Here is a 27408-nt window from a genome sequence, read left to right as displayed (position 1 = left end):
CAGTAGTTGTACCTGTATCTCAAGACTCACCAACTATCAGTAAAAGTTGTGGAAGAAATCTTGAAGGAACAGAAAGGCCCGCCTTACTACGGCAATCTGTGTTGTTTGAAAAACAACAAGAACTAACTACGCCTTACTACGGCAATCTGTGTTGTTTGAAAAACAACAAGAACTAACTAAAACGCAAATATCTGGCTGGTAAGTCGAAAGGTAAATCGTAATTAACAGTACTATTTGTTCAATGATAACACTTAACCGGCGGATGAATCCATCTTTTAACTGATACAAAGAGACGGAATATAAGCCTTATCAATTCCATTCGAAAACAATCACTGTCGGCAGCAGTTGACATAAACAATAAACCCTAATGAACTGTCAATCATTGTCTGGCGTACAGGGGCAAGGAACCTTCAATCATTGTCTGGCGTACAGGGGCAAGGAACCTTCAATCATTGTCTGGCGTACAGGGGCAAGGAACTGTCAATCATTGTCTGGCGTACAGGGGCAAGGAGGGGCAAGGAACCTTCAATCATTGTCTGGCGTACAGGGGCAAGGAACTGTCAATCATTGTCTGGCGTACAGGGGCAAGGAACCTTCAATCATTGTCTGGCGTACAGGGGCAAGGAACCTTCAATCATTGTCTGGCGTACAGGGGCAAGGAACTGTCAATCATTGTCTGGCGTACAGGGGCAAGGAACTGTCAATCATTGTCTGGCGTACAGGGGCAAGGAACTGTCAATCATTGTCTGGCGTACAGGGGCAAGGAACCTTCAATCATTGTCTGGCGTACAGGGGCAAGGAACCTTCAAGGAAGTGCATTCATCGTGCTGGGGGTATGGAAGTAGCGATTGCTATTGATCACAACGGCAAGGTCTCTTGCTTTATGGATTCCAGTACGCGAGCAGAATGAATGTCGATGGGGTATCAAGTTCACACGATGATGGATTGCGGAATAATGTGACTCCGCGGGTTTCCCGCCATTAGGTGGAACAAAAATGTCTGTTGTGTGTCTTTAACACTGAATAATAATGAGAATAAAGAGTGGCAGCAACTATGTGGCCGAAAAACGCCTGCAAAAAAGATTTTTTGCGACCCGACCTATCAAAACTTTTCCCGACCTTCTTGTTGTCAAGAGAAGAATTAGGCCAGAGAAAACTAAAACATAATCAGATTCAATACGCTCAAGGTTTCAAACTCTGCTTTCGCAAAATACTATGTTTTAATGAGCATTATTATAAGATGGTACTTCTTGCGATCCTTATTTACATGCTATTTCTAGTCACAATAAAAACACGTCCTGGCAGTTAAACAGATGTCCGTTCGACCAAACCCAGAGTGTGTGCAACATTTGTGCGGACGGCACGAATACAAGTATTAAGAGAGACACCATTGAAAGTAATATTGATAACCTTGACAGATGGTCAGAGGCATGCAACTGTAAAGGCGGTCCTTCATTAAGCCCGAAGTCGACTTCGCGAAGTCTTTTGGACCAAACACTCAGTGCTAAAGCTTCGTGCGGCCAGCTTGGTGTAGTCTTTACCCAACACTCAGTGCTAAAGCTTAGTGTGGCCAGCTTGGTGTAGTCTTTACCCAACACTCAGTGCTAAAGCTTAGTGTGGCCAGCTTGGTGTAGTCTTTACCCAACACTCAGTGCTAAAGCTTAGTGTGGCCAGCTTGGTGTAGTCTTTACCCAACACTCAGTGCTAAAGCTTAGTGTGGCCAGCTTGGTGTAGTCTTTACCCAACACTCAGTGCTAAAGCTTAGTGTGGCCAGCTTGGTGTAGTCTTTACCCAACACTTAGTGCTAAAGCTTAGTGTGGCCAGCTTGGTGTAGTCTTTACCCAACACTTAGTGCTAAAGCTTAGTGTGGCCAGCTTGGTGTAGTCTTTACCCAACACTCAGTGCTAAAGCTTAGTGTGGCCAGCTTGGTGTAGTCTTTACCCAACACTCAGTGCTAAAGCTTAGTGTGGCCAGCTTGGTGTAGTCTTTACCCAACACTCAGTGCTACAGCCCCGTGTGGTCAGCTTGGTGTAGTCTTTACCCAACACTCAGTGCTAAAGCTTAGTGTGGCCAGCTTGGTGTAGTCTTTACCCAACACTCAGTGCTAAAGCTTCGTGCGGCCAGCTTGGTGTAGTCTTTACCCAACACTCAGTGCTGAAGCTTCGTGCAGCCAGCTTGGTGTAGTCTTTACCCAACACTCAGTGCTGAAGCTTCGTGCGGCCAGCTTGGTGTAGTCTTTACCCAACACTCAGTGCTAAAGCTTAGTGTGGCCAGCTTGGTGTAGTCTTTACCCAACACTCAGTGCTAAAGCTCCGTGCAGCCAGCTTGGTGTAGTCTTTACCCAACACTCAGTGCTAAAGCTTAGTGTGGCCAGCTTGGTGTAGTCTTTACCCAACACTCAGTGCTAAAGCTCCGTGTGGCCAGCTTGGTGTAGTCTTTACCCAACACTCAGTGCTGAAGCTTCGTGCGGCCAGCTTCGCAAAGTATAGTTCGCGTAGTCCACTTCGCCTAGTTAAGGACAGGCTAAACCCTTTCATGTTCCCAAATGTAAAGCGTTACAGGTGGGTAAAGTACAAAATATGGAAGAGTAACTCACACGCCCTTTCCGACGGCCTGGATTCCGCCGAGGGGTTCCAATGACCAGTACTTGTTGTCCACGGTGCGGAAGGCCCACTTGTGGCTGTGGGGCTCGTACTCCATCTGGAAGATCTCCCTCTCCCCCTCCTCTTCGTCCTGGTTGGCGGACACGTCCACACCTGCAACGACATATTATAGCAACTGTCAGGAGAATGAGCGTTTTATTATCGTCTAGAATTACTTCGAAAAGATGAAGAAACACGTAGACACTTACATGAGTGTATATGGAGGTCTTCATGCTCTTTCCAACAACAACAACAACAACAACAACAACAACAACAACAACAACAACAACAACAACAACAACAACACTAAGTGGGTGTATATGGGGGTCTTCATGCTCTTTCCAACAACAACACTTAATGGGTGTGTATGGGTTTGTTAATGCTATTTCCAACAACAACAACAACAACAACAACAACAACAACAACAACAACAACAACAACAACAACAACAACAACAACACTAAATGGGTGTATATGTAGACATTTTTGGAAATCATTCAGGTTCAAGGGGAATTTGTTGCTTTTAAAATAATATGCATTCCATCCAGGGCAACCAAGCAATCAAGGCGGAAGTAAAACGCACAGCCATAATCAGTGCATGCTCTCGCATCCCTCCAGGACTTCAGCCACTGCAGAGCGTGGCGAACGTTTAGGTTACTAACGAGATTAACTACGAGTAAGCCTCGTTGACACAATTCACTGACACTCACGGCACAGTTACATGACACTGCCTTGACACAGGACCCGCACATGGTGCACTGCAACTGCACAAAGGTTAGTGAGGTCTCGTCAACACGGTGACGGCTAGGGCAACAAATGTCACTGACAGCTTCCCATACCCGGTACGAGCCGGCGCTCGTTAGCGCATACCATTACAGGCTAGGAGTCAAGTGCAGACCCTTCAACAACTCTCTCACTATGGCTCTCCAATTGCTCTCGATGACTGACGAAGGATTTAAGTGCTTTGCACTTTCTTTGTTGGTAATTGTTTTGTATGGTGTGCAGCTGAATAAATCAGAATGTTTTCCATACACATTCCTGTGATCCTTCGTGTTTTAATGTTTTAATTGTCCATGCCATTAAACGTTCGTGACTAATTTCAGTCGTTTTGATGCCTGATCCAGTACCAGGCTTACGGCTATCTCCATGTTTATTATCATAATAAAGGAGTCTCCAAACGCTAAAGCATCTGACCTTCGCTGTCTGTCTAACACAACCACATGTTAACGTAATTCCTGACATCCTCTGCGGCTGACTTCGCTGGGTTATGCAATGAAAACAAAAATATCGTTCAAAGAAAAGACACGAAGAAGACGGAGCGAAGCAGCCACTTTCGCACCGAAGGACAGACGCTGAAGCTTGCCAGGCTGGCAAAGGGAAAGGAGGCAAGCAAGCAGGCCATGGGATTCACAGCGAAGCATGCTGAGCGCGTGAAGCACGTGCTCTCATCACATTCCTCGCCCTCTGACGACGATTATCCACAGGATATGTTGCCTCTTCCTCCGCCAGAGTTCACTCTCGTTGACACCTCTGGAGAAGCAAAGGTCAGCCGGCTTGAGGAAAGACGTTTTAACAACAGGTGAAGCTCAGGTGAGTTCACCGGGTTTCTTCGCTGAAAGGGATGCCGAAGTCACCAGAAAAAAATCCCGTGTTCGAGAACAGTGAAAAACCAGCAAGGAACAGAAGGAAAACGGCGCCTGGCTTCATGCGCCCCATTGTCGACTGGCGTGCCAAAAGCAATGAAAGTTCTTTGCAAGAATAGAAGGTTAACCCGAGGTATGAGGTGAAGTTCAGAACAAGTAGAAATCAAAGAATTGGAAAAACTGTAACAGAAAAGAAAATCGAATGAGAAGAATTGTGAACCAAAGAGACAGAAAAAGCTAAAGATAAAAGGTCCTGAAAGTCGGAACCGATTAAAATTAAAATGTCTTGATCAATGGGGAAGACCACCCAGAAGGTCGACAGATATGTTCAGATCAAGATAACTTGCTGTGTCCCTACATCCCATCAATTCTCTGCACTGTGATCGTATCTTCTTAGTTCTAGCATGACGAGCGAAGGTCATGAACTGGTCACTCACAACGCTGAAACAGCAGGAAAAGGACATAATGGCCCCAGGAATACGAACTGAAACAGCTGCTGAGGAACCGTTTTGCCAAAGTTTCTTATTTGGAAGCGTTGAAGAAGAAGGGGGGGGGGGGGGGGGGGGAATAAACCTTGGCAGTGGGAGATTTCACGAAACGGTTACAAGTCGAAAGCTATGAACATTTCTCAGGTGCCCTTGAGAGAGAGAGAGAGAGAGAGAGAGAGAGAGAGAGAGAGAGAGAGAGAGAGAGAGAGAGAGAGAGAGAGAGAGAGAGAGAGAGAGAGAGAGAGAGAGAGAGAGAGAGAGAGAGAGAGAGAGAGAGAGAGAGTTTAAATAAACACGTGTCAATACTGCCGGGTTGAAGACTGTGCTGATCATGGTGCAACAAACATTTATCGTATGTAAGCGTCTGTTACAGAGCTGAAACTGCCATTACAGGCATGAGACCAAGGGTAGGGCGGATGGTGGCGAGAGAGGTGAATGGACGGGGAATGTTTACAGTGCCGTGTGCCGGGTTGTGAGCAGTTCCCACCAATGTTTAGCTCAGGCAGCGTCGCGGCAGACGCGCCTTAGTTCTATGCAGGAAAATGCAGCGCGCTATTCTGGCCATCTGGCCAACTGCCGTCCTCATCTCCGTCTAAGGCAGGCTGATACCACGAGGTGTAAGTTACGCCCGCCTTCAGGCTCAGGCATTTTCAAACGCTCGACTCAAGACTAATTACATACAATCAACGGTTTCAGCTTTCTCCGTTGAGGCAGGGTCAAAGGTATTCTACAGCGTCTTTGGTTCAGTCTTCTATCCCCCACTGCCAGTAAAAATAAGAAATGTCAACAGTTCATATCGATACCGGCACGCTGTGCAACCTAAGTTAATTCTGTAGGATTTTTTTCAAAATGTCAAGATGTGTTCCTGTCAAAGATTTCTGGGCTCTGTGTCAGCAATTAACCTTTGGTAAGTTGGGTTTGTGTAACGTTCCTCAGTCAGCAAATGGCTCAAAGCAGCGCGCGCAATTATGTGTGTGTGTGTGTGTGTGTGCCGTGTGTGTGCGTTTTCTAAACGTCAAGTAATGAATTGCAAAAGCAGGACGCACCTTAAAGAGAACTGGTCTAATGAGGATAAGTTGTCAGAAAACACACCGACGTGAATAGAATTGCGATAAGAATAATGCTGCAACAGGAGACACCAGCACGAACATGAAACCAAAAACAATGAATTCTTACAATTACACTATTGTTGACGGTAGCGAGAGTGCGGATGTAAATATATGCTAAACTCTGCATTTTTTGCAAATTGTCCCCTCTACATCGAGCGGCAGAGGCAGATGCTTCCTGAACGCGTGTAGAACCATTTCCGAAAGCACGAAAGAAAGATCGCGGAAGTTCTCAACAGCGCCTTGAGTGTCAAGTACTCCCGACCCTGAGTCACAGTCAGAAGGAAACTGGCGACAGTTTTATGTGCCATTCATATTTCGCCATGCATCAGAAAACTCCATAAATCCACCAGCCAGGTGCCGTGTGAAAATACGCTTGGGAAAAGTAGTCCGGGTATACTGCCGGATCACTTCCGTGGTGTTTGCTACAGGCAAGGTCCTTTCTGTCAATAAAACTGACTAAATACGTTTGTTTTCAAAGAAGTGTTCAGTCTCAGAAAACAAATTGTTACTGCTGAGCTCAAGCTGTAGTGAAAAGGGAGTTTTGTGTTGTTGATTTTACATCAGTACGTCTTATCTACACAGTTAACCAACCCCCAGGTCTTGTGTGACAAGGAAACGTAGTGCTTTTCTTCGACCATGTAATACCATCCAGAACGAACAGAAAACAACATTCCCAATTTCCTATCTATGCACTGCATTATCGCGGACTGGTGAGAGCAGCCTTCTGTCTTTTGGAGCTTGTTACTGCAGCTTCCCCCTCTAACCCCCCTCCTCCTCCCTGCTTGTTTTTGCTCAGGCACTTTATCGCATCTCACCCCATCACACCCGGCAAAATCTAGACCACATGCTTTCTGCAAAACTCAATTATTTTTTCCCATGCAGAAAAAAGGCTGCAACACATGAGTCTGAGAGCTCCCATATTTGTAGACGAAAGCAGACTTGCTGACTCCAGCAGCTTGATCCGCACAATCAGCCTGAAACTGCTACGCGTGAGAGCTAATTAACCCAATCTTTTATGTGGCCTGCGCTGACTTAATCATTCCGGTCACTGTTATCTCCAGGGCATTGAATATTCATCAAAAGCAGGCAGGTATAGGATCGACAGGAAACAGGTGCCAGCGATCTCCGTTACCCGCGAGAGAAGAGGGGCATTAATTAGTAATCGACCTGGTGTTGGCATTGAGTACTAGTATTGTATAGGACATCCACTATACACACACACGGCTCACAGCGACTCACCACAGAGTGTGGCTTGCGGCGGCTTTGCATGTAATTGCTCAGTTTAGTGAAGAAGTCAGCAAACGATAACTGACCAATTGTTTGAAATACCTACCAGTCACTGAGATATTTTTATTCATGTCTAGAGGTGGAACAGTTTCAACACGTCGCGTAAGGCGAAATTACAACATTATTTTAGTCAAGCTGTGGAACTCACAGAATGAGACTGAACGCACTGCATTTTTTCACAATGACCGTAGTCCGCCGCTAGTGCAAAAGGCAGTGAAAGTGACGAGCCTGTTTAGCGCGGTAGCGGTTTCGCTGTGCTGCATAGCACGCTTTTCTGTGCCTCTCTTCGTTGTAACTTTCTGAGCGTGTTTTTAATCCAAACATATCATATCTATATGTTTTTGGAATCAGGAACCAAAAAGGAATAAGATGAAATTGTTTTTAAATCGATTTCGGAAATTTAATTTTGATCATAATTTTTATGTTTTTAATTTTCAGAGCTTGTTTTTAATCCGAATATAACATATTTATATGTTTTTGGAATCAGAACGTGATGAAGAATAAAATAAAAGTAATTTTAGATCGTTTTATAACAAAATAATTTTAATTACAATTTTCAGATTTTTAATGACCAAAGTCATTATTTAATTTTTAAGCCTACATGCTGAAATGCAATACCGAAGTCCGGCCTTCGTCGAAGATTGCTTGGCCAAAATTACAATCAATTTGATTGAAAAATGAAGGTGTGACAGTGCCGCCTCAACTTTTACAAAAAGCCGGATATGACGTCATCAAAGACATTTATCGAAAAAATAAAAAAACCGTCTGGGGATATCATACCCAGGAACTCTCATGTAAAATTTCATAAAGATCGGTCCAGTAGTTTACTCTGAATCGCTCTACACACACACACGCACAGACACACACACACACACACATACACCACGACCCTCGTCTCGATTCCCCCTCTATGTTAAAACATTTTGTCAAAACTTGACTAAATGTAAAAATCAAGCAAACATGACGGCACCCAAATCGCGAGCTGCATCTTAGCATGACCTATACACTATACAACTCCTTTTTAGGCACAAAATGCAGTATGTGGATTTGAAAGTGAGCATTATTTTCATAATAATGAGCGTAACTTTCATAAATTATGAGTGCAAACTCTCACAACGACAGAGCCAAAGCTTCCCTGTCAAATGACATAGAGCGTGTTACGGTTTATATATTCATTAAATCTGAATATTTTTCTAAAATTTAGAAGAAAAAAAAAATAAAATAAAAGCAGGGGAAAACCCCAAGTTCCAAAAAGCGCTTTTCCTTTGAATTACGACCAGACATTTATTGGGGACTTCAAAAGGACTAAAAAAGCAACAGCCTATGATCTATCGATAAATGAGGGACGCTTTTGCTTACAACTTTTCCCCGATGTTAAACATGTATATTCTGAACGATTGCTCTGCGATTGTGGATTTTAGCTGCATCAAATCAGGCACTCCATGAATATATTGTGGATTTTAGCTGCATCAAATCAGGCACTCCATGAATATGCCAAGACTTTAAAGCGGCCTCTGTTTATAATCAAAAGACAAACTCCCCCCAAAAAATGATGTAGATGCAAGGCTGTGCGCAAGAAGGCTCAGGTAGACAAGCAGTGTCGGTAAAACGGGAACTGGTGGAAAGAGATTTGTGAAGAGTAAACAATGTGGAGACGGAATTAACACTCCAAGCGATCCAGTAATCTACTTACATCGGCTGAAGGCACAGTATAGGCGCTAACTTTAACTCTATCTTTTGAGCTGTCTTCTCTTGAAATGCTCAAGCACACCTGCCCTCATTCAATCACATATTCTTACCTCAACTCACATAAATGGCATTAACTTCAGTTCATTGCTAAGATATTGAAGTAGTACTCGACCCTGGTAAGGGGGGAAGTAACTCCCTAAGAAAAACAATCCGTAGTCAAGGACGGGAGTCACCTCCCCGGCCTACCGGTAACCCGCACATGCGCGGTCCTGCTACCGGCCGTCATTCCACCCACTTCAACACTACTGCACAGACGTGTTGTTGTACTCCGGCATATTTTTTGCCTTGGCCTTTCGTGGAAGGCCATTTGACCCTGGTCTTTGCGTTGCTATCTTTAGGTAAGATCGTTTCACTATCTCTTCGCTGCGTTCGTTCGAGTATTTTCGTTCGTTTGAGTATTTTCGCTGTTGTAATTCATCTCCACGTGCGCGTGTTCGATATTGCAAATGGCGGACAAAAACTCAAAAAGCAAGGGCAAACTTGTTTCCCTACTCTCTTCACCGGGAAAAGAGAAGGATAAAGACAAGTCTAAGTCTAAATCAAAGACGCGTGCCTCTGTGTCTTCTTCACAGCCTACTTCTTTAATTCTGGTTACTGACCCGGTGACTAAGAAGACAGAACGGGTGTCGCTCGACTCTACGTCACCGTCACCGGTTTTCCCTACGCGGGAACGTTCTTCTCCTCCTCTCTCGCGCTCGCAGACGCCACGGTCTAGCGAGTCCGTGTCGCGGGAAGAAATTCTGGCTATGTTTGCCACTCTGAAACATGACCTAGTTGCCTTACATTCGGCTGAAAGGCCTGTCGCTCCCCTCCCGCCTGGCGTGGGGGGGGTGGCTTCTCTTTCTCGGCTGCGGCCGTCCGCGACGATCACGTCGGCTGATCTCGGGCCGGATTTTTCTGGTTTGGTTGCGGATTCCCCTGCCTTTTCAGGGGGGTTCGCGGCCTTAGCGCCGCCCGGTTCCAGCGCTTCGGCGTTGGGCGGCGTTTGTGGGAGTCCCCATCTTTTTGGGGGCTCACACTTGCCTGCGGGCCCGGGTTACGCTCTTGCGTCGCCGGGTTCGCAGACGGCTCCTCCCCGGCAGTACACCGTCCATCACGTGGCGGGTGCGCTAGGGAGCGGCGTAGCGCGCCAGCCTGCCCCCCTGGGATCAGTTTCGGCTGTCCCGGCCTCTGGGGGGCAGGCAGCAGCGTCTTGTTTGCCCAGTTCTGGCCTACAAGATTCTGTCGGCGGTCATCGACCTGTAGCTCTTGGTTCGGCTGCCGCCGTTCCTGGTTGGAGTTCGCAGGGGGTAGGCTCCTCTGGTTGCCCCTCGGGGCTTCCGGTCGGGCCTGCCCGCGGATTGTCGTCCTCGACTTCCGGTTGTGCTGTGGCAGGCACTTCCGGTGGAGGACAGCGGGCTAGTGGTTCCGGTGGCAGTGTCCCTGCTATCCCGTCCCTGGTTACGCATCGACTTCCGGCCCCGACTTCCGGTTCCGCCGCGGCGGTTCCGGTTGTCGGCGGTGCTGTTGGTGGACATTTTGCGGCGCTTCCGTCTATTGTTCAACCGACTCTAGCCACTTCCGCTTCCGTGGACGGGTGGGTTTCCGGTTTACCGGACCCTCCTTCTGATGGAGATCAGGAAGGTTTTGGAGAGGAACAGGAAGGGGATGAGGATCGTTCCGAATCCGTTACCCCCTTACGGATTCCCAATAAGCTGGGCCCTACTCTGGAGTTGGCTGCGGAGATAACCTCACGGTACTTCCCTGAGGGTGTCTCCGCCGACTCTACTGTTGTCGCACCCCCTCCTTCTGCTTTGGCAGACTTTGCGGGCGCGGGGGACACGAGGGCGAAGTTCCGTTTCACGGAATCTCCTTCCGTCCCGTTTGTGATGGCTCAGGTGTTGGCGGACGCTAACACACCCTACCCTCTTTTGGCTGCTCATGGGGAAGCCCCCCCTTCTGCCCAGCCTTGGTTAACCTCGGCTCAGGCGGGCGGCGGCCTCCCAGCCAACTCAAGAAGATCGCGGCTGCCTAGCAGGCCACATTCTCTTCTCTCCTCTTTTTCGCTGCCCACAGCTCCACTTCCGGTGACTCCGGAACTGGCTCGCTTGCGGCAGGATGGTTATAGCCGAGATAGGACTTCCGTTTGTACGGAACAGAGTCTACTCGGGCTGGAGGAAAGCGGGCGTTCTTCCCTTGAACTGACCTCTTTAGCGGAAACGCTCATCCGGTCTCTCACGAGAGCCATCGCTTCGTCCATCGAGCCTTTTAGGTTTCGTGACGATGCTATTGAGGCTGATGCTGCCATGCTCCTGGCGGCGCTTGCGAAGGTCACTGACAGTCAGATGACGCTTGCTGCTCGGCTCTACTCTCAGGTGGTGTTCTGGAGGCGCGAGGCTTTTCTTAACGGCTCTCGCCTAACGGATAAGGCCACCATAGACTCTTTGAGAGTCTCTCCCTTTTCAGAGGGTGCGTTGCTGGGGTCACGCTCTTTGGATGCCCTTCGGCAGCAAACTGAGGAAACTCGTGACCAACATGTGGTGCAACTGACGGAACTCGCTCTTAAGCAGCACAGCAACAAACCACGGAGTTCTGCGTCAGCGCCAGACAGCTCTTCTGGGCAGCAGTCGTCTCGCGCAGGTAGGGGTGGGTCACGGTCCCGTCCTTACCAGCGTAAACCTTCCTTCGGGAAGCGGGGGTCGGGGCGCAAGCCCAACCCCCAATGAGCCACCCCCGATCCAGTCACCCCCCCCAGCCTCTACCCTTTTGGTAGCAGGCGGCCTCTTCCGGGTCCTGCCAGCTTGGCTGTCTCGGACAAGCAGCCTATGGGGCATGGGGGTGATTCGATCGGGGTTCCGCCTTCCTTGGCAGGAAGGCAAAGCCCCTTCGTCCAGGGCGCCGGCCAACTTCCGGTTTCCGGTCAGCCCAGACGCTCAGGAGACTTTACAGGCGGAAATCCTTCTCTTTCTGCGGAAGCAGGCTATAGAGGAGTTTCTCGGCCACCCCTTCTTGGGACTTTACGGCAGAATTTTGGTTGTCCCCGGGGTGTTGCACCAAGGCATGGTGTTCGATTAACGGGAGTGGGCAGTCCGTCCCACTCAACGTCGTTTATACAAACTGCAGGCGCGCCCTTTTCAGGCGGCGCTCAGTTCAGTCTGGAATCTGACGTCACACGGCTGGGACGTCTCAGTTCCGTTTCGAGGTCTGGTTGCAGCAGACCACGCCTCAGTGGATGAACACTCCTTGGCTTCTGGTTCATCACTTTCTCTCCGCTTTCCAGGGCACCCATTTGTTGTTTCTTTACGACAACACGGCGGTCTCTGCTTATTCCAACAAACAGGGCGGGTCCCGATCTCGGCTGTGGTCCAGCCGAGCATGCGAGACGCTTTGTTAGATCCTGATCTCGGCTCGCTATCTGCCTGGCTGCCTGAACGTCCTTGCCGACGTCATCAGCCGTTCCTTCCAGATCCTCCACACGGAGTGGACCATCACCCATCAGGCGCTCCTCCTTCTTTGGGCGCAGGTAGAGCGTCCGATGGTCGTCCTTTTCGCCACGAGATTTTCACGTCGCCTCCCGATCGTTGTGTCTGTTTCCGGGCCCGGAAGCTTGGCAGATCGACGCGATGACGATCAGCTGGGCAGGGCTAGAGGCTTACGCCTTCCCTCCCACTCCACTCATCGGAAGGGTTCAGCCTAAGCCGACTTGGAGCGGCTTCATCTCCTTCTCGTGGCACCGCGCTGGCCCAGTCAGCATTAGTTCCCGGACCCCATGCGGCTCACCAGCGGCCCGCCAATCCCGCTCGGCCGCCGGCGAGGGGAGCTTTTCCAGCCCAGAACGGGGACTCTGCACATCGCCCCGAGGGCCTGGATCCTCACGCCTGGAGAGGGTTCGGAGATCACTGGGGTGCTCAGGCGCCTCCGTTTTCGCTTTTGGACTTAGGCCAGAAGGCTCACAGGCCACCTCCTCTGTCTACTAGTCACACTGGCTGGCTTGGACTCGATGGTTTGCGGCTAACAATGTTGTCCCGGTCGCCCTGCGATCAATGCAGGTCGCAAACCATCTGGCATGGCTCTCCGCTCGGGGACGCGCCGCGTCCGCTTTGCGCGCTCGCCGCTCAGCCATCTCTGTTACTTTTAAGCAACTTGGACGCTCCATCTCCCTCGGGGGAGTTATCGCGAGTGTGCTAAAGGGCGCGGCCCTCAGTTCTGCAACGGAGAGAACTTCTGTCCCGGCTTGGGACGTTCTTCTAGTACTCGAACTTCTCCGTTCTAGTGCTTTTGAACCTTTACAAGACGCTAGTCTCTCTGACCTTACGCGCAAAACTCTCATGCTCATACTGCTCGCTTCCGCGCGGAGGGGCAGTGAGATCCACGGCCTCTCAGGCCTAGACCGGGATATCACTTTCGGAAGAGACGGCTCGGTTTCACTGCGTGTCCGTCCCGATTTTCTCGCCAAGAATCAAAAACCTGGTCCACTTTCACCGATCATTTCCATTCGGCCTCTCCGGGACATTTTTAGCCCCCGGCGATCCGGATTTTTCTAACTGCCCGGTACGCGCGCTTAAGGCTTACTTGTCGCGCACCGCTCCGTTTCGAGCATCAGCTCCGAAGTTGTTTATTTCGATCATTTCAGCCCGAAATAAAGATTTTGCAAAAACCACGCTTTCCAGATGGTCTTCCACACTTATAAGGCATGCTTATCAGTGGTGGCAGACACAAAAAGGGGGGGGGGGGGCAGTCAGTCCTTCCTCCTCGATCACCTCGTACGCACGAGGCTTGAGCGTGGGCAACTTCCTTAGCTGTCCTCAAGTCTGGAAGGATGTCAGACGTCCTCAAAGCTGCATACTGGACGACTCATGATGTCTTCCTCAGCTACTACCTCCGGGGCATTGCCAGCACTCATCCGGACGGTACCAACTGCCTCCCAGCTATGGTTGCCGCAGGCCAGATACTTCCAAGAGATTAATGTGAGTATCCCACCGCCTTTATGTGCAATCTGCCATTTATGTGAGTTGAGGTAAGAATATGTGATTGAATCGAAAATTTCAAAACTAAATTTTCATTTAATTAATATACTTACTCAACTCACATCGTTTATACCCTCCCATCCATCCCCGCTAACATTATATGTGTTACAGGTGTGTGTTTCCGTGGGGGAATGACGGCCGGTAGCAGGACCGCGCATGTGCGGGTTACCGGTAGGGGAGGTGACTCCCGTCCTTGACTACGGATTGTTTTTCTTAGGGAGTTACTTCCCCCCTTACCAGGGTCGAGTACTACTTCAATATCTTAGCAATGAACTGAAGTTAATGCCATTTATGTGAGTTGAGTAAGTATATTAATTAAATGAAAATTTAGTTTTGAAATTTTCGATTCTACGAGTACACTGTGACATCCAGTTCCACGCGCCCGAGAGGCGAGAGGGCAAGTAGAGCCTGCACGGCAAAAAGGGGGCGTCTGCACAGAAAATCCTAGATACCTAGAGCTCTTGCAGCTCGTTCCAATCGCCGTTGGCCGACTCTTGTTGACACCATTAATCCGCAGTGGGAAAACAAGCAGCCTCGGGTCAACAACGGGACATTGTCCACGGATTGTCTACACACAGGACCGCACAGCATATCGGCATACTGTAAGTGAACTGTCCAAAGAGGACCCCGTGGGTCGCGGCAAATACACCTCGCCAAACATGATCAATGCAGACCTAACAGACCCGCAGTAATGTTCGGAGATTCTAAACATGAAAAAGAGCGTGGTCTGCAGACACAGATTCTTCCCAGCATGCACCGGTGTCCTCGGAGACAGCCATGATCAATCCCCAACAACAATAAACACGTGCAACTTTGTTTTCATACACCATGCATCAGGTATGTCTGACCTCCATTTGTCCCAACAAGTATACAACTATGGACATATCTACAAACAAACACATCTGCATGTTTGTTATTGTCAGAGGATTTTGCTCCTGCAAAGCGTGAAAATATGAGTGTTAGCATAACGTGATGTTTACTCCAGCAAAAAACAAAAAATGCAACGGTCACGTGCATTGTGTCAGGCTTAGTTTAAAGGGTACGTGACTTGTTACGAGGTCAATAGCGGTCATGGTACGTGATAAGGTACAACAAGGAAGATAGCTGTGAGGTTACGTGACCAGGGAAATAGCTGTCATTGTGTCAGCTAGGGTATAACCTGAAGTTTCAATAACGGCAAATAGTGGTGTCTTCTAAAGCGTTATACTGTACACATGCTGTATCATCACATTTTGCACCTGCCTGGAAGAAGACGATAAAATATTAATGTATGAAAGACAAAGCTGACAATGCATTTGACGACAGAGTTTCAGGTAAGACCAATTCTTCGTCTGGTGTCAGCGTCCCCCCTCTCTCCCTCTCTCTCTCTTTGTGTATACCATACAGTTTTGTATAAATTATACAAGTCTTGCAACAAACCAGCCAAACCCCATAACAGTACGAGATGTCCCCCCTCTCTCTCACTCTACACCCCCCCCCCCCCCCGATCTCTCTCTCCCCCCTCTCCTCTCTTCCGTGTGTGTGTGTGTGTGTGGCAAGCCCCTCGGATTACACAGCATTCTACAAGCAAAGGGACATACAGTATTCCTTCCTCGGCAGTTACGCGCGAGTGGCTTCAAATTTCACAAAGTGGCAACAGCAAAAGGAATATTATAGAAACCGTTCTTGCTGAATAGGTGAGCACAATAACCTTAATGTGCACACAGCTTGCGTTGCAAGCTATTCACTACAGCACAAAAAGTTACAAAACGTGACTTCAGCACCACCGTTTTTGGCATTGTCAGGGGTCCTGCCCCCCCCCCCCCCCCCCCCTTGACAAACCCACACGCAGAATAAAAAGAAACAACTGAATGAAATCACTGCCTTAAAAAACACTCGCTCTCAATAGGACACCAGTGAAATCCCCCCCCCCCCCCCCAAAGAAACAACCTCACGGGCACTTTAGCACAAGCAGCCGCGAAATGCCTGTCAGACCCCAATGCCTTCGTCCTTCGCCAGAACAAGGATGGTGTTACTCTCGAGGGGATCGAACCTCGCCTCGCCTGAGGGCACGGTGCCCCTCTCTCAGTGGCCGGGGCACAGCACACTGTATCAACAGCAACACTTGTTTTGGCACGGCCCCCATCGCGACTGTTGCGACAGCTGGCGGGCCTCAATGTGGACAAGGGATGTAAAGTCAAGGAACGTGTGTTGTCCTCAATGCAACACCTTAATGAAGAATTAGAAAAAACGACGGAAGGGATTTAAAGAGCTGAAAGAACAGAGATAGGGGGAAAAATCAGAGAGAGAGGCCAGAAAAGGCTTCATTGTAGCTAGCAAGCAAGGAAGGTCTCGGTCACCACAGGACTGCTCAGCGAGCCAAGTTCGAATTCAGTGTTGAATGAAAGCCGTTTGATGATTTCGTCACCTGAGTTTGCCCGAAACATGAAGAAAATGACGACGATGACGACGGTAAGAAGAAGAAGAGCAGCAAAAACAACAACAACAAAGAAAACAACAAGGAAAAGGTCAAGGACAAGAAAAAAGAAGTTACATGTAGCTACTAGTCCGAGGGTTCACTAGTCCGAGGGTTCACTAGTCCGAGGGTTCACTATAGACGCTTGATTTTCCAGTTATTATACCGCCCCTTAAAAGGCGGTATATAGGTTTCACTGTGTCTGTGTGTGTGTGTGTGTGTGTGTGTGTGTGTGTGTCAGTGTGTGTGTGTCTGTCTGTCCGCAAATAGATATCCGATGTTTGAGAACCGATTTCAATGAAATTATGTGTGAGGCTGTAGTACAACCCAGGCTCGATCCTCTCCATAATACAGGTCGGTGGGAAAACTAATTGACCCTCACGGACAAAAGGAAACCCGAGGTGCTATATAATATGTGACCCTCCACCACGGAATGAGTCACATGTCACATTATTATGATTTTCATATTTTTACATTTTCCCACAGAGTTTTGTATGCTCTATCTAGTGGTGAAAACCGTTTTAGAAAAGAGCGAAAACTGTTTGAGTTATAAGCCTGTGACTAAGGTGACCCTCACACTGTTACCAGACACTCCCCGGACTTATATGAAGCCTGGCGCAGAACCGCGCGAGGTGACATGCGACTCATTCCGTGGTGGAGGGTCACATATGACTAAAAACTGTAGGCAGTTCGATCACGTAATTGTCCAGTCGGGGCGGTATCCTGATAAATGTAATATCCTTTCTTCAGTCAAAATATAAATAACTAAGTTTCTTGGGGGAAATAGTCTGAGATTTCTTCAGTCAAAATATAAAACACCACATTATCTTTTTGAATGAAAACAACTCAGTGTTTTCATGAGAATATTCTTCGATTTGGTTCCCACAGCAGTGAAAAACACACGCACATCCACGCACACATACACACACACACAATAAAAACAAATCAAATTGAATATCCTTTGTTCAAGCGTCTATAGTGAACCCTCGGACTAGTGAACCCTCGGACTAGTGAACCCCTCGTAGCGACTAAAGGAGAGGGAAGTGATAATGGGCCTATCTAAACTGATGTCCTAATATGGGTCTCTACCCGGTGTGACGATTTCATCTTTCGCCCGTGTTCATATAAATTTCCCCCTCGATACATACTCAAGACTGAAATGTTTCCTGGTAAAATTAAGAAGTGAAATTATTTATGGACGAAAAGCATGTCAGTTTCTTGCATGTGAAGAAAATTGGTGGTGAAATTTAATAGATTTCACCCCCAAAATCGATTTCTTCGAAAACGTGTACCGAGTGGTTACGTCCCTTGAATAAGAAGGGAAACATTTTAGGATGAATCAAATTTCTAAGTTAAATACAAACAAATTGGTTGGACAAATTTGGCCCCATGAATGTAAGGTACACATAGTCGCTCATCAGTACAATCGAAGTTTTTTTGTTTTGTTCAGTGTGGAGTTTATACTAGATCAAGAGGAAAACCAGAGCGGAGAAAGATGACTACCACCTGCTCCAACGTGAAGAACAAGTCGTCCTACTCAGACTCCGCACTGGACATAACAGACTAAACCATCATATGGCCACAAAGCTGAAGCTAGTTCCCTCCCCCCTATGTCCGTGTGGCAAGAATCAGACAGCAGAGCACATCCTGCAGGCTTGTCCATCCATACCACAGTGCTCTGAGGGACACCACCTGGCCAGAGGAGACAGCGCTACAAAAAATGCTATACGGCCCCAAAGAGGACTTGGAGAGGACAGCACGTTTCGCCCTGCAGTCCGGACTGACGATCTAACAGCGAACGACAAGAAGAGAAGATACTAGATCAACGAGGCCGAGAATCGAAATATGACCACGGCGAAAGATGAAATCGTCACACCGGCTGTTAAATTTTGAGTCAGCAGGAATTCTCAAAACATCAGTCATGTTGAACTAATAAAAGTGTATCTGACACAGGCAGGTGATGAAGAAGAAGAAGTTAACTGGAAAAGAACAGTGAAGTAAGGGCATACGTTAACTGATGGAAAAGAACAGTGAAGTAAGGACATACGTAAACTGATGGAAAAGAACAGGGAAGCCGGTTGAGGAACTTCCGAGTCAGCAGGTATTCTCAGAAAATCAGTCAGTCATGCCAAAGATAGTGTGTATGACAAATAGGTAACAAGTGTAATCTCATCCAGGTGTGAGTGGTGGAGGCTTGCTCACAAACACCAGTTAAACTCTTGCGAGAAAAGAGGAAAAGAACAGGAAGAAAAGATAGGTATATTATTAGGTTGGGGGGGGGGGGGGGGGGGGGATAAATCCCTGCGCTTAGAACTGTACCCACAGAATACGCGCGATATAAGCCTCATATTGTTTGATTGATTGATTGATTGTCACGGTGAGGCCTTCGCGCTTGGCTGTACATCGGTGACGTCGTTTGAGACCAGCGTGTATACCATCAGCTGCTTGTCTTACATCTCCTTATCCCACCCACCCCCACCCTCCTCTTGCCAATATCTTTATACAAACACTCGTACAAAAAAAATAAGGGGGGAGGGGGGATCACACCTGACCAAACCTGACCTCTGAAAGGTCGTCGCCACAGAGATATAGAATTCTATATCTCTGTGGTCGTCGCGCTTGGCTGAACATCGATGACAAATACAGTGTTACGTATACCATCAACAGCTTATCTTAACCCTCTCCCCCCCCCCAGATACATACACACACAACCTCACCACCCACCTCCCCCCTCCTCTCCACCCCTTGCCAAGGTCTGTATACAAACACTGGTCCGAAAATGACAGTAGAAGCAGCAGAGACTTTCCGGTATTGCCCGCTGCGTTCCTTTTCCCACGGCCTTTTTTTCACGACGAGATGTGGTGGCTGCGTCCCGCTGCCGAAGAAGATATCAGTTTTTGCATGCCGCTACGTTTTTAGGAGAGCCGCAGGAAAACAGTCACAGTCATGTGTGAGCTTCCTGCAAAATGCAGTAGGCAAAGTGCCATTTTGGGCTAAGATGTAACTGTGAACGCAAGTCTGTTTTTTGCAAGTTGCGGTCTCTCCAGGAGAAAAATTCCTGCCGATGTTCGCCACTAACGAGTGGTAAAACTAAAAGGGAAGGGGGCCGGTTTTTTCGGGGGTAGTATTTCCCTTTCGCGATTGATAAAATTGATCGAGCCACAATGCTCTTTTGGGTAGTGCTCTTGATCTGTGTGTGTGTGTGTGTGTGTGAAGAGAGAGAGAGAGAGAGAGAGAGAGAGAGAGAGAGAGAGAGAGAGAGAGAGAGAGAGCCAAGCCGAGACACACAAACAGAACCAGACACACAGAGCCTCTGTCTGTCTGTGTGTATGTATGTCCGAAACTGTCTTGTCTGTGTTTGCCTCCGTCTCTAAGTCGTGTGTGTCCCGGGGTTCGTGTCTGTGTGGAGACGGATGCACGGATCTCAGTACACAGGAATTTGTCAAGGCGTTCAAAGAGCACACAGACATTCTTTGCCGCCTCTCAAGCATCACCCGCAGCATCACCAGCAGAAGCAGCTTTTTATGTCTATGAGCAGCACTGAATTCACAACACACACAGGCCTTCATCAGAGAAAATCCAACGACAGAAGGAAGTGAAAGAGGAGACGGCCTGACCCAAGTGCCCGTTCTGACAGACGCGAGTTGCAGCTATCTCACTGATGCTGAAAACTACGAGATAGGGTTACCCCTTTTTCTTTCACAGCTGCTCAGTTCCAGCCCACAGACATGCACGTGATTAGAATAAGCAAAACAGGCATAAGAAAAGGAAAACAGCGAATGCTCTCCAAAGCAAAGCCAGCGAAAAAACAAAAAATGCTGTCCAAGACAAAACGTGCGAAAGGAAGAACACCCAGCTTCACTGACGATCAGACGAGGACAAATAACTGACACCGCCAAGGAATACCCCACGAACAGTCGTGTAATGGCAGCAATATGACGCTCCTGCACCACTTTAAATCATACCATCTGACCCAGATGTCAAGAAATGACCATAGATCACATTACAATCGCGTGTAGCTTTTCTCATGTGCTTGAATTTCCCTAGTAACTGCGGAAAGTCAAAATGTGCACATAATGCGCTTGAAATGTGTAAATACCTGAAGGCCAACGTTCACAAACACATTGAAGCAATGAAACAAATCGATGATATGATGCTATGACACCTCAGGCCAAAGTAAAAACGGTAGTTTTGTGATGAAATGTCATTTGTGAGGAATTACAGGTGATTTTGTGCAGAAACTTACGTCGCGTGTCTCCCTTCGGACAGAAAAATAAGGGTGCAACCAGAGACTATAGATGTATACTCTATAGTCTCTGGTGCAACCGCTTCGGACAGATTTGCCTGTGCAACCACGGTATATGGTGTGATTTAGTTCATGACATCCTGCACAGTTTATTCTTATTGCCCACGTTTTTACTCATTTTGGACAGCGCACAAAGAAACTGGGTCGAAAAATCACGGCCGCCGCACTATTACATTTTACTTTGCACATATATTTCAGCCCTCCAGAAATCGAAAGAAAGAACATAACGATAACTCAGAAGGCGCAAATGACCTCGGTTTATGACCCTTACTGGCATAAGCGGGGTCAAGCTAGTTGAACCCGAGCCAAGAAAAAGAAAGCCCCCTCTTCTCTCACACACGGAATGGACACCAAACGGTGAAAAAGGAACTGGCGCGGACAAGAAGTGAAAATAAATCGATATGTTGTCATTCTAAACAGAGCAGAATAACAGCAGAGGGGGCAGGGCTTTCCGAGGCAGAGAGATGCTGAACTACAGGCAGCGGAAGCGTTTGAAAAGGGCTTTATTTGCATTTATTACATTTCAACGCTGTCGTGTAGTAGTTGGACGCGTCAATGCACAGAGAAGAAAGGTTCTGGTGAGAAGTACACGTGCCAAATGTCCATTCACGAATCCCAATGGTGCGTCAACGAGACCTAGTAACCTAACTAGCACTAAATTGGTTCCAATGCAGAATGGACAGATCGGCCAAATGCTGTTTTGCTACTGTATCACTCCACTTTTTCTGAAAATCCAAATGTTGATGCTGCCAGCAAGCTAGCTGATTTTGCCCTACACGTTCGAGTACGGCACCCAGAGTCCTAACCGCGAAGCCCAATACAACAGAGTCAACCTGAGTGAAGATGATCTCAGCAGACGCCTTCTTCGTGTATCGATCTTTCATGCTAACAAATGACGGGAGAGTGACTGATACAAAGTAACAGCATCTCTGAGACTCTCATGTCAAAAGGAAAAGAGACATAGAAAGGGTGCAGGGCCGGACTACCGGGGGGGTTATGGGGGTTGCGCAACCCCCCCCCCTAGCCTAAACATGTACCTTACTTATTTAATTTTTTTTATTATTGCTTATTTCATGCCGTTTCATGCAAGGAGCGACCATTTTCCTATCAGAATATGACCTACCCATCAGCTTCAGGGGGCTTCGCCCCCTGACCACCACAACGAGGGGGGGGGGGGGGTGTTCTAGGGTTTCCGGACCCCCCCCCCCCAGCCAAAAAATAAAAATATTGAATGAGGTATGCATTTCTTTATTTTACATTGAGTTTCAATTTTTGGGGTATTAATCAGTGACAAAATCTGCTGCCTGAAACTGGTAATGATCATCCTCAGAATGCACCAGATTGCACCATTTTGCATCCTTTTTTTCAAAATGTTCCGGGGGGGCATGCCTCCGGACCCCCCTAGATAGCTAGACGCTTCGCGCCGTCGGCTCGGCGCTTCGCGCCTTCACACCCATATCTTCACAATATACTTTTGAAAAAAACCCACCCATAAAATGAACTGATCCGCCCCTGCTGCCAGGGGGGGACATACCCCTGGGCCACCACTGGCAACCCCCCCCCTCCTCTTCGCCTAGTCCGGCCCTGGGGTGGGCAATACTACCAGGGTGGGCAATACTACCAGGGTGGGCAATACTACCAGGGTGGGCAATACTACCAGGGTGGGCAATACTACCAGGGTGGGCCCACAATACTACCAGGGTGGGCAATACTACCAGGGTGGGCAATACTACCTACAGCACTGACATAGTAGTAGGAAAGAGTCAGTACATCTAACACTAGTGCCGAGGCATGAACAATGCTGACACACGTGAAATGTAAAATAAAGCTGATAGTGATACAGTGGGAGATCTTGCGAGTGTTCTACAACTGAAACAGTGATAAGATGTAGGCCCAGACGAAGCAGACAAAGTGCTGATTTTTGCAAATAAAACTGACACAGTGTTTAGGTGCTAACATAGCATAAATTGTGCTGGGGATGGTGCTGGTGAGACCTGACATACAAGGATATTGAAACGGTACTGAGATGCGAACGGTACTGAGATGCGAACGGTACTGAGATGCGAACGGTACTGAGATGCGAACGACGCTGAAACGATACCGAGGTCAATGAAGTGACCAAATATTGAGGTCCCAATAAAGCTATCCACTTTGACCTCACAGAGGTCCCAATAAAGCTATCCACATTGACTTCACAGAGGTCCCAATAAAGCTATCCACTTTGACCTCACAGAGGTCCCAATAAAGCTATCCACTTTGACCTCACAGAGGTCCCAATAAAGCTATCCACATTGACTTCACAGAGGTTCCAGTGCCTGTGGCCGGTAGAAATCAGTGAGTCATGAGGTTATCTCATCAGTGGCAACACACCGTGCAGCAGACACTCCGAGGTCTGGCACTCCGGAGTTATCAAGGTCATTTTATCGCCATCTTCACCACCCTCTCTGCTTGCCCATCACAGTGCCTGCCAGTGTCACACAGCTAGAACTAACACTCTCTCTCTCTCTCTCTCTCTCTCTCTCTCTCTCTCTCTCTGTCTCTCTCTCTCTCTCTATCCCCTTCTCTCTGTTTCTCTCTGTCTCTCTCTCTCTCTCTCTCTCTCTCTCTCTCTCTCTCTCTCTTTCTTTCTGTCGCCTGCCTCATGATGTGTGTCTGCACCCAGCGTCGCACCGGGTGTGACTCATACTTCCTTTGACAGCCTTGTGGCGGCGTTTAATAGAAGGGATCATTCCAACTTTTTTGTTCTCCAATCAATAATAGTCTGGAAACGTGGTTTCTTGATTTTTTTCTGATACGACTGAATGAGGCTCCCAAACTTAGCCTATAATTAGAAGTGTTGAGCTTACAAAAAACCACAACTAAACATAAAGTGTGTATAATGAGACAGAAATTAACTTAAAAGTGCCCTCTCTCTCTCTCTCTCTCTCTCTCTCTCTCTCTCTCTCTCTCTCTCTCTCTCTCTCTCTCTCTCTCTCTCTCTCTCTCTCTCTCTCACACACACACGCTTTTGTGCCAACATTCTCGAGTTCTTTGAACCAGTTTGAACCTTCAACCTTCCTGTGTCACAAATCTGAATAACCGCTTTCGACTCCTACATGATAAATAACATGGTGAGCAATACGAACACACAGTGACACAAGGATGACATTCTATAGCAACAAATAGAGAACTCGTTTTCGTGCAAGAAGTGATTTAGATGATCGAATAATAAACTACCCAGTCCAATTATCCACCGTAAAGCACACGAGACTAGTTCAGAAAGCTAGGATCTGGCTGAAATGATCGTCTTTGTCAAAGCACTATTATGTTATAGCTGGTTATTGGCCAAAGCGGAAAATACGATCCCAATAATTGCAATAAGAGCGAATGCTTTGGCCGTGATGTTTGGCAAACAAAGACAAGCTGTGAACTGAACGAGTGTGCTGCAGCCGCAGCTGTCACTCCCAAGGCGCTATGGAAGTCTGCTGAAATTAGCTCCCTATCTGCTAGTGTGATGCACGTGCACGTTTGCCGCTTGTGTGAGAATGCGTAAGCGCGGGCGTCTATAATCCCTTGCGGCTGATGATTCTATTACCGTCTATGACTGCATGCTGATTAGCTGTAGACATCAATTGCGGACACAGATGGGCAACACTAGGCTGATGCCACTGGAACAAGGAAGTACTCGGGCAAGTCTTATCCGCGTTGGCCGTTATCATGCAACACGCAGCTGTCAAGCCGGAATGAAGCCCACTGAGTGTGGCCGACAGACACACATCCTAGGGTCATGTTTACTGCTGTCTTTGATAATTATTCTTTTATGCCATGACTCTTTTCATCAATATGAATGTGACAGTATGCTAGATAGACTTGAGTGCTGTAAAATGTGACTGTGAGGACTATGGGTGATGTGAACTGTGATGTGAGGACTATGGGTGATGTGAACTGTGACTGCGGAAGGACAATGAGTGCTGTGAACTGTGACTTGGAGGACTATGGGTGATGTTTAGTAGGTGTGAGCGATGGTAGAGTAGAGGACGTGTGATTGGCGGGGGGGGGGGGGGGGGGGGGGGTAAGAGTGGAATGTTGACGTCTGTTTACTTTGTATGATGGGGGGGGGGTTATGTTGTAATGTAATGTATGATGATGTACTATGTGTTGATTGCGCATGTATGGGGGTTATGATGTAATGTATATGTATGATGATGTATTCTGTGTCGATTGTGAATGTATGGTGGGGTGGGGGGGTATGATGTAATTTAATGTACGATGATATATTTGGTGTTTGATAGTGTATGATTGTTTGTTAGTTGTAGATTATAGTACGATGTTTGATGTTGTAATGTTTGTGCGTGTGTTATAATGCAATATGTTATGATGTAATGTGTGATGATGTATTCGGTGTTTGATAGTGGATGTATGCTTGTTAGTTGTAGATTTAGTACGATGTTTGAGGCTGTAATGTTTGTGCGGGTGTCATATGTAGCCGTACGAGGGTTCCAGTGTGTGAGTTGTGCATGGCCGGGCGCTAGAGTGCTGCATGAATAAGTGCATGTGGAGTTGTATGGCTGGGTGAATTGTGGGTTGCGTACGTCCGAGGGGCACATGTAGCCTGTGTGTCTGAAGTAGTGGGTATGTGTGCGTAAGGGTGTGTTGATATTGAACTTCAGTTGTTGCTTTGTAAATGTCTATGTATCAGTGTATTATGTCTTGCCACACACATGCCAAATTTCCTTGTATTGATGAGGACAATAAAATTTCTTGTATCTTGTATCTTGTATCTTGTATCATTTTATCAAATTCCACTGTGAGAAATATGTCAGTCCAGTGCTTAAAAAGCATGCACCTAAAAAGCATGCACCTCTATGCTCTATCTCCATCTGTCATTTCTTTGTGTTTCTTTTGCACTATGGAGGTCTCCCTTTTGCGTACTTCGGAGCGGTGTCACGTGATACGCAGAAATGGGTTGGAGGGCAAGAAGCGGAACGGCTAGTAGTGTCAGTGCGCCGCTCGATGATTCGGGAGTGTTTTAATTGAATAATGTCAAAATCAGGAACAAAAACGGTCGACCAGCCAAAAGAGAAGTACATTACATCATTGAGTGACGTTGCTAAAGTGCGATACTTGGAGAAATTGACCGAAGCTCTTTAGTTTCAGACTACATATAATTTCTGCTTCAGTGTGTGTGCATGAGTTTTCATTTTGTTATTATTCAAGAACTTGTAGTTCTATTTCTAACTTTGTATGTTTATGTGTGAAGCTCTTTAGTTTTAGATTACCTATTATTTCTGCTTCAGTGTGTGTGAGTTTTCATTTCATTGTTATTCGAGAAATGGTATTTCTAACTTTGTATGTTTATGTTTGGAGAAGCGATTCTTTTTTCCTTTTTGGGATCAAGTCTGGTGTCTGCTTTAGTGCTTACTTTGATATTACCTTAGAACATTTATTGTGAACCTGTAAATGTGTAATGTGTGTGTGTTTTTTTGTTTTTGTTTTTTCTTTTTTCTATTTCTTTTTACTTTAGTGCTGCTGAAGACAGTAACTAAAAATTTCCCTGAATTCAGTGTTACGTGTTTTTTGTTTTTAATTTTTATATATATATGTTGACAATGACAGTTCAGTTAAATAAAGCGTTGAACACATTATATGTATTTTAATTTTTACCAATCTGTCACTCTGTGAATGTGAAGCTGGTGTGAGTGTGATATTTAACACATTACTTTTGATTTGTACCTAATCTCTGCCTTTGTTAGCTCCAGTAGGTGTGTTTTCAACAGTTTTGTTCAATTTTGTGAAACGTTACTGTTTTGAGACAAACCAGACACATATTTTTCCGTTTAGGACAGCTGGGCTCAACATATTAACTTTGTTGACTAAACAAAGGAGCCATTACACAGATACACACTCATTCTGACAATCACTCACCAGATTCTTCACAATTAAGAAATGTCTCAGATAAGACACACGCAAGCTTAAAAAAAAAGTCTTAAGAACAAAAACGTTACTGCAACAACAATGTATTTATTAGTTCTTACTAAAATCACATGCTTCAATAAAAAAAAGCATAAACTGTACAGACATGCTAACCAGCACTGATTAAGGCACACACTTGGAGTCAAAAAGCTATGGCATCAACATAAGCAGTGTTGAATCTGTTTCAAATTGCACACTTCAGTCAAAAAGCTATGGCATCAACATATGCAGTGTTGAATCTGTTTCAAATTGCACACTTCAGTCAAAAATCACATGTCTGACAATGAGTGAATTAGTGTTTCCAATCAATGAACGGTAACTGTTTACATATAAAAACTGACAAAAAAAGAAAAGAACTGTACACACACACACTTCGCATCAGATCTCAAAATCAAATAAGGAATAGTGTTGAGTCTTGAAAATGCTTTGAATTATACACACTTGAGCCAGGAAGCAAAAAAAGGAACTACACTCATGCCAGCCAGCACAAGTCATACAGATACTGTACACAAGTCAAATCAATACTGTGTTTCAGGTTTGGCATCCACATAAACAGTTTTGTTTCTGTTTTAAATCACACACTTGTCAATAAACTATACAGACATGCTAACCAGCATTGATTAAGGCACACACTTGAGTCAAAAAGCTATGGCATTAACATAAGCAGTGTTGAATCTTGTTTCAAACTGCACATTTCAGTCAAAAAGCGAGTGAATCGGTGTTTCAATCATTAGCAAAATTAATACTGCTGTTGAGTAAATCTCGGTGTCTT

The 27408-nt window shown here is 46.7% G+C and overlaps 1 protein-coding gene across 1 annotated transcript in view; it reads right to left on the bottom strand.

The window, feature by feature from the left end:
- LOC138960381 (protein singed-like) overlaps positions 1 to 27408 on the bottom strand; it is a 41661-nt gene that overhangs the window by 12870 nt on the left and 1383 nt on the right. The window contains exon 2 of the mRNA XM_070332277.1: positions 2596 to 2755. Coding sequence (XP_070188378.1) covers positions 2596 to 2755 — 160 coding nt within the window. The remainder of the gene's footprint in view (positions 1 to 2595; positions 2756 to 27408) is intronic.

This window comes from Littorina saxatilis, linkage group LG2 (genome assembly GCF_037325665.1).
Source record: "Littorina saxatilis isolate snail1 linkage group LG2, US_GU_Lsax_2.0, whole genome shotgun sequence".
NCBI classification, from domain to species: domain Eukaryota; kingdom Metazoa; phylum Mollusca; class Gastropoda; order Littorinimorpha; family Littorinidae; genus Littorina; species Littorina saxatilis.
This window is presented reverse-complemented; position numbering and strand designations above follow the sequence as displayed.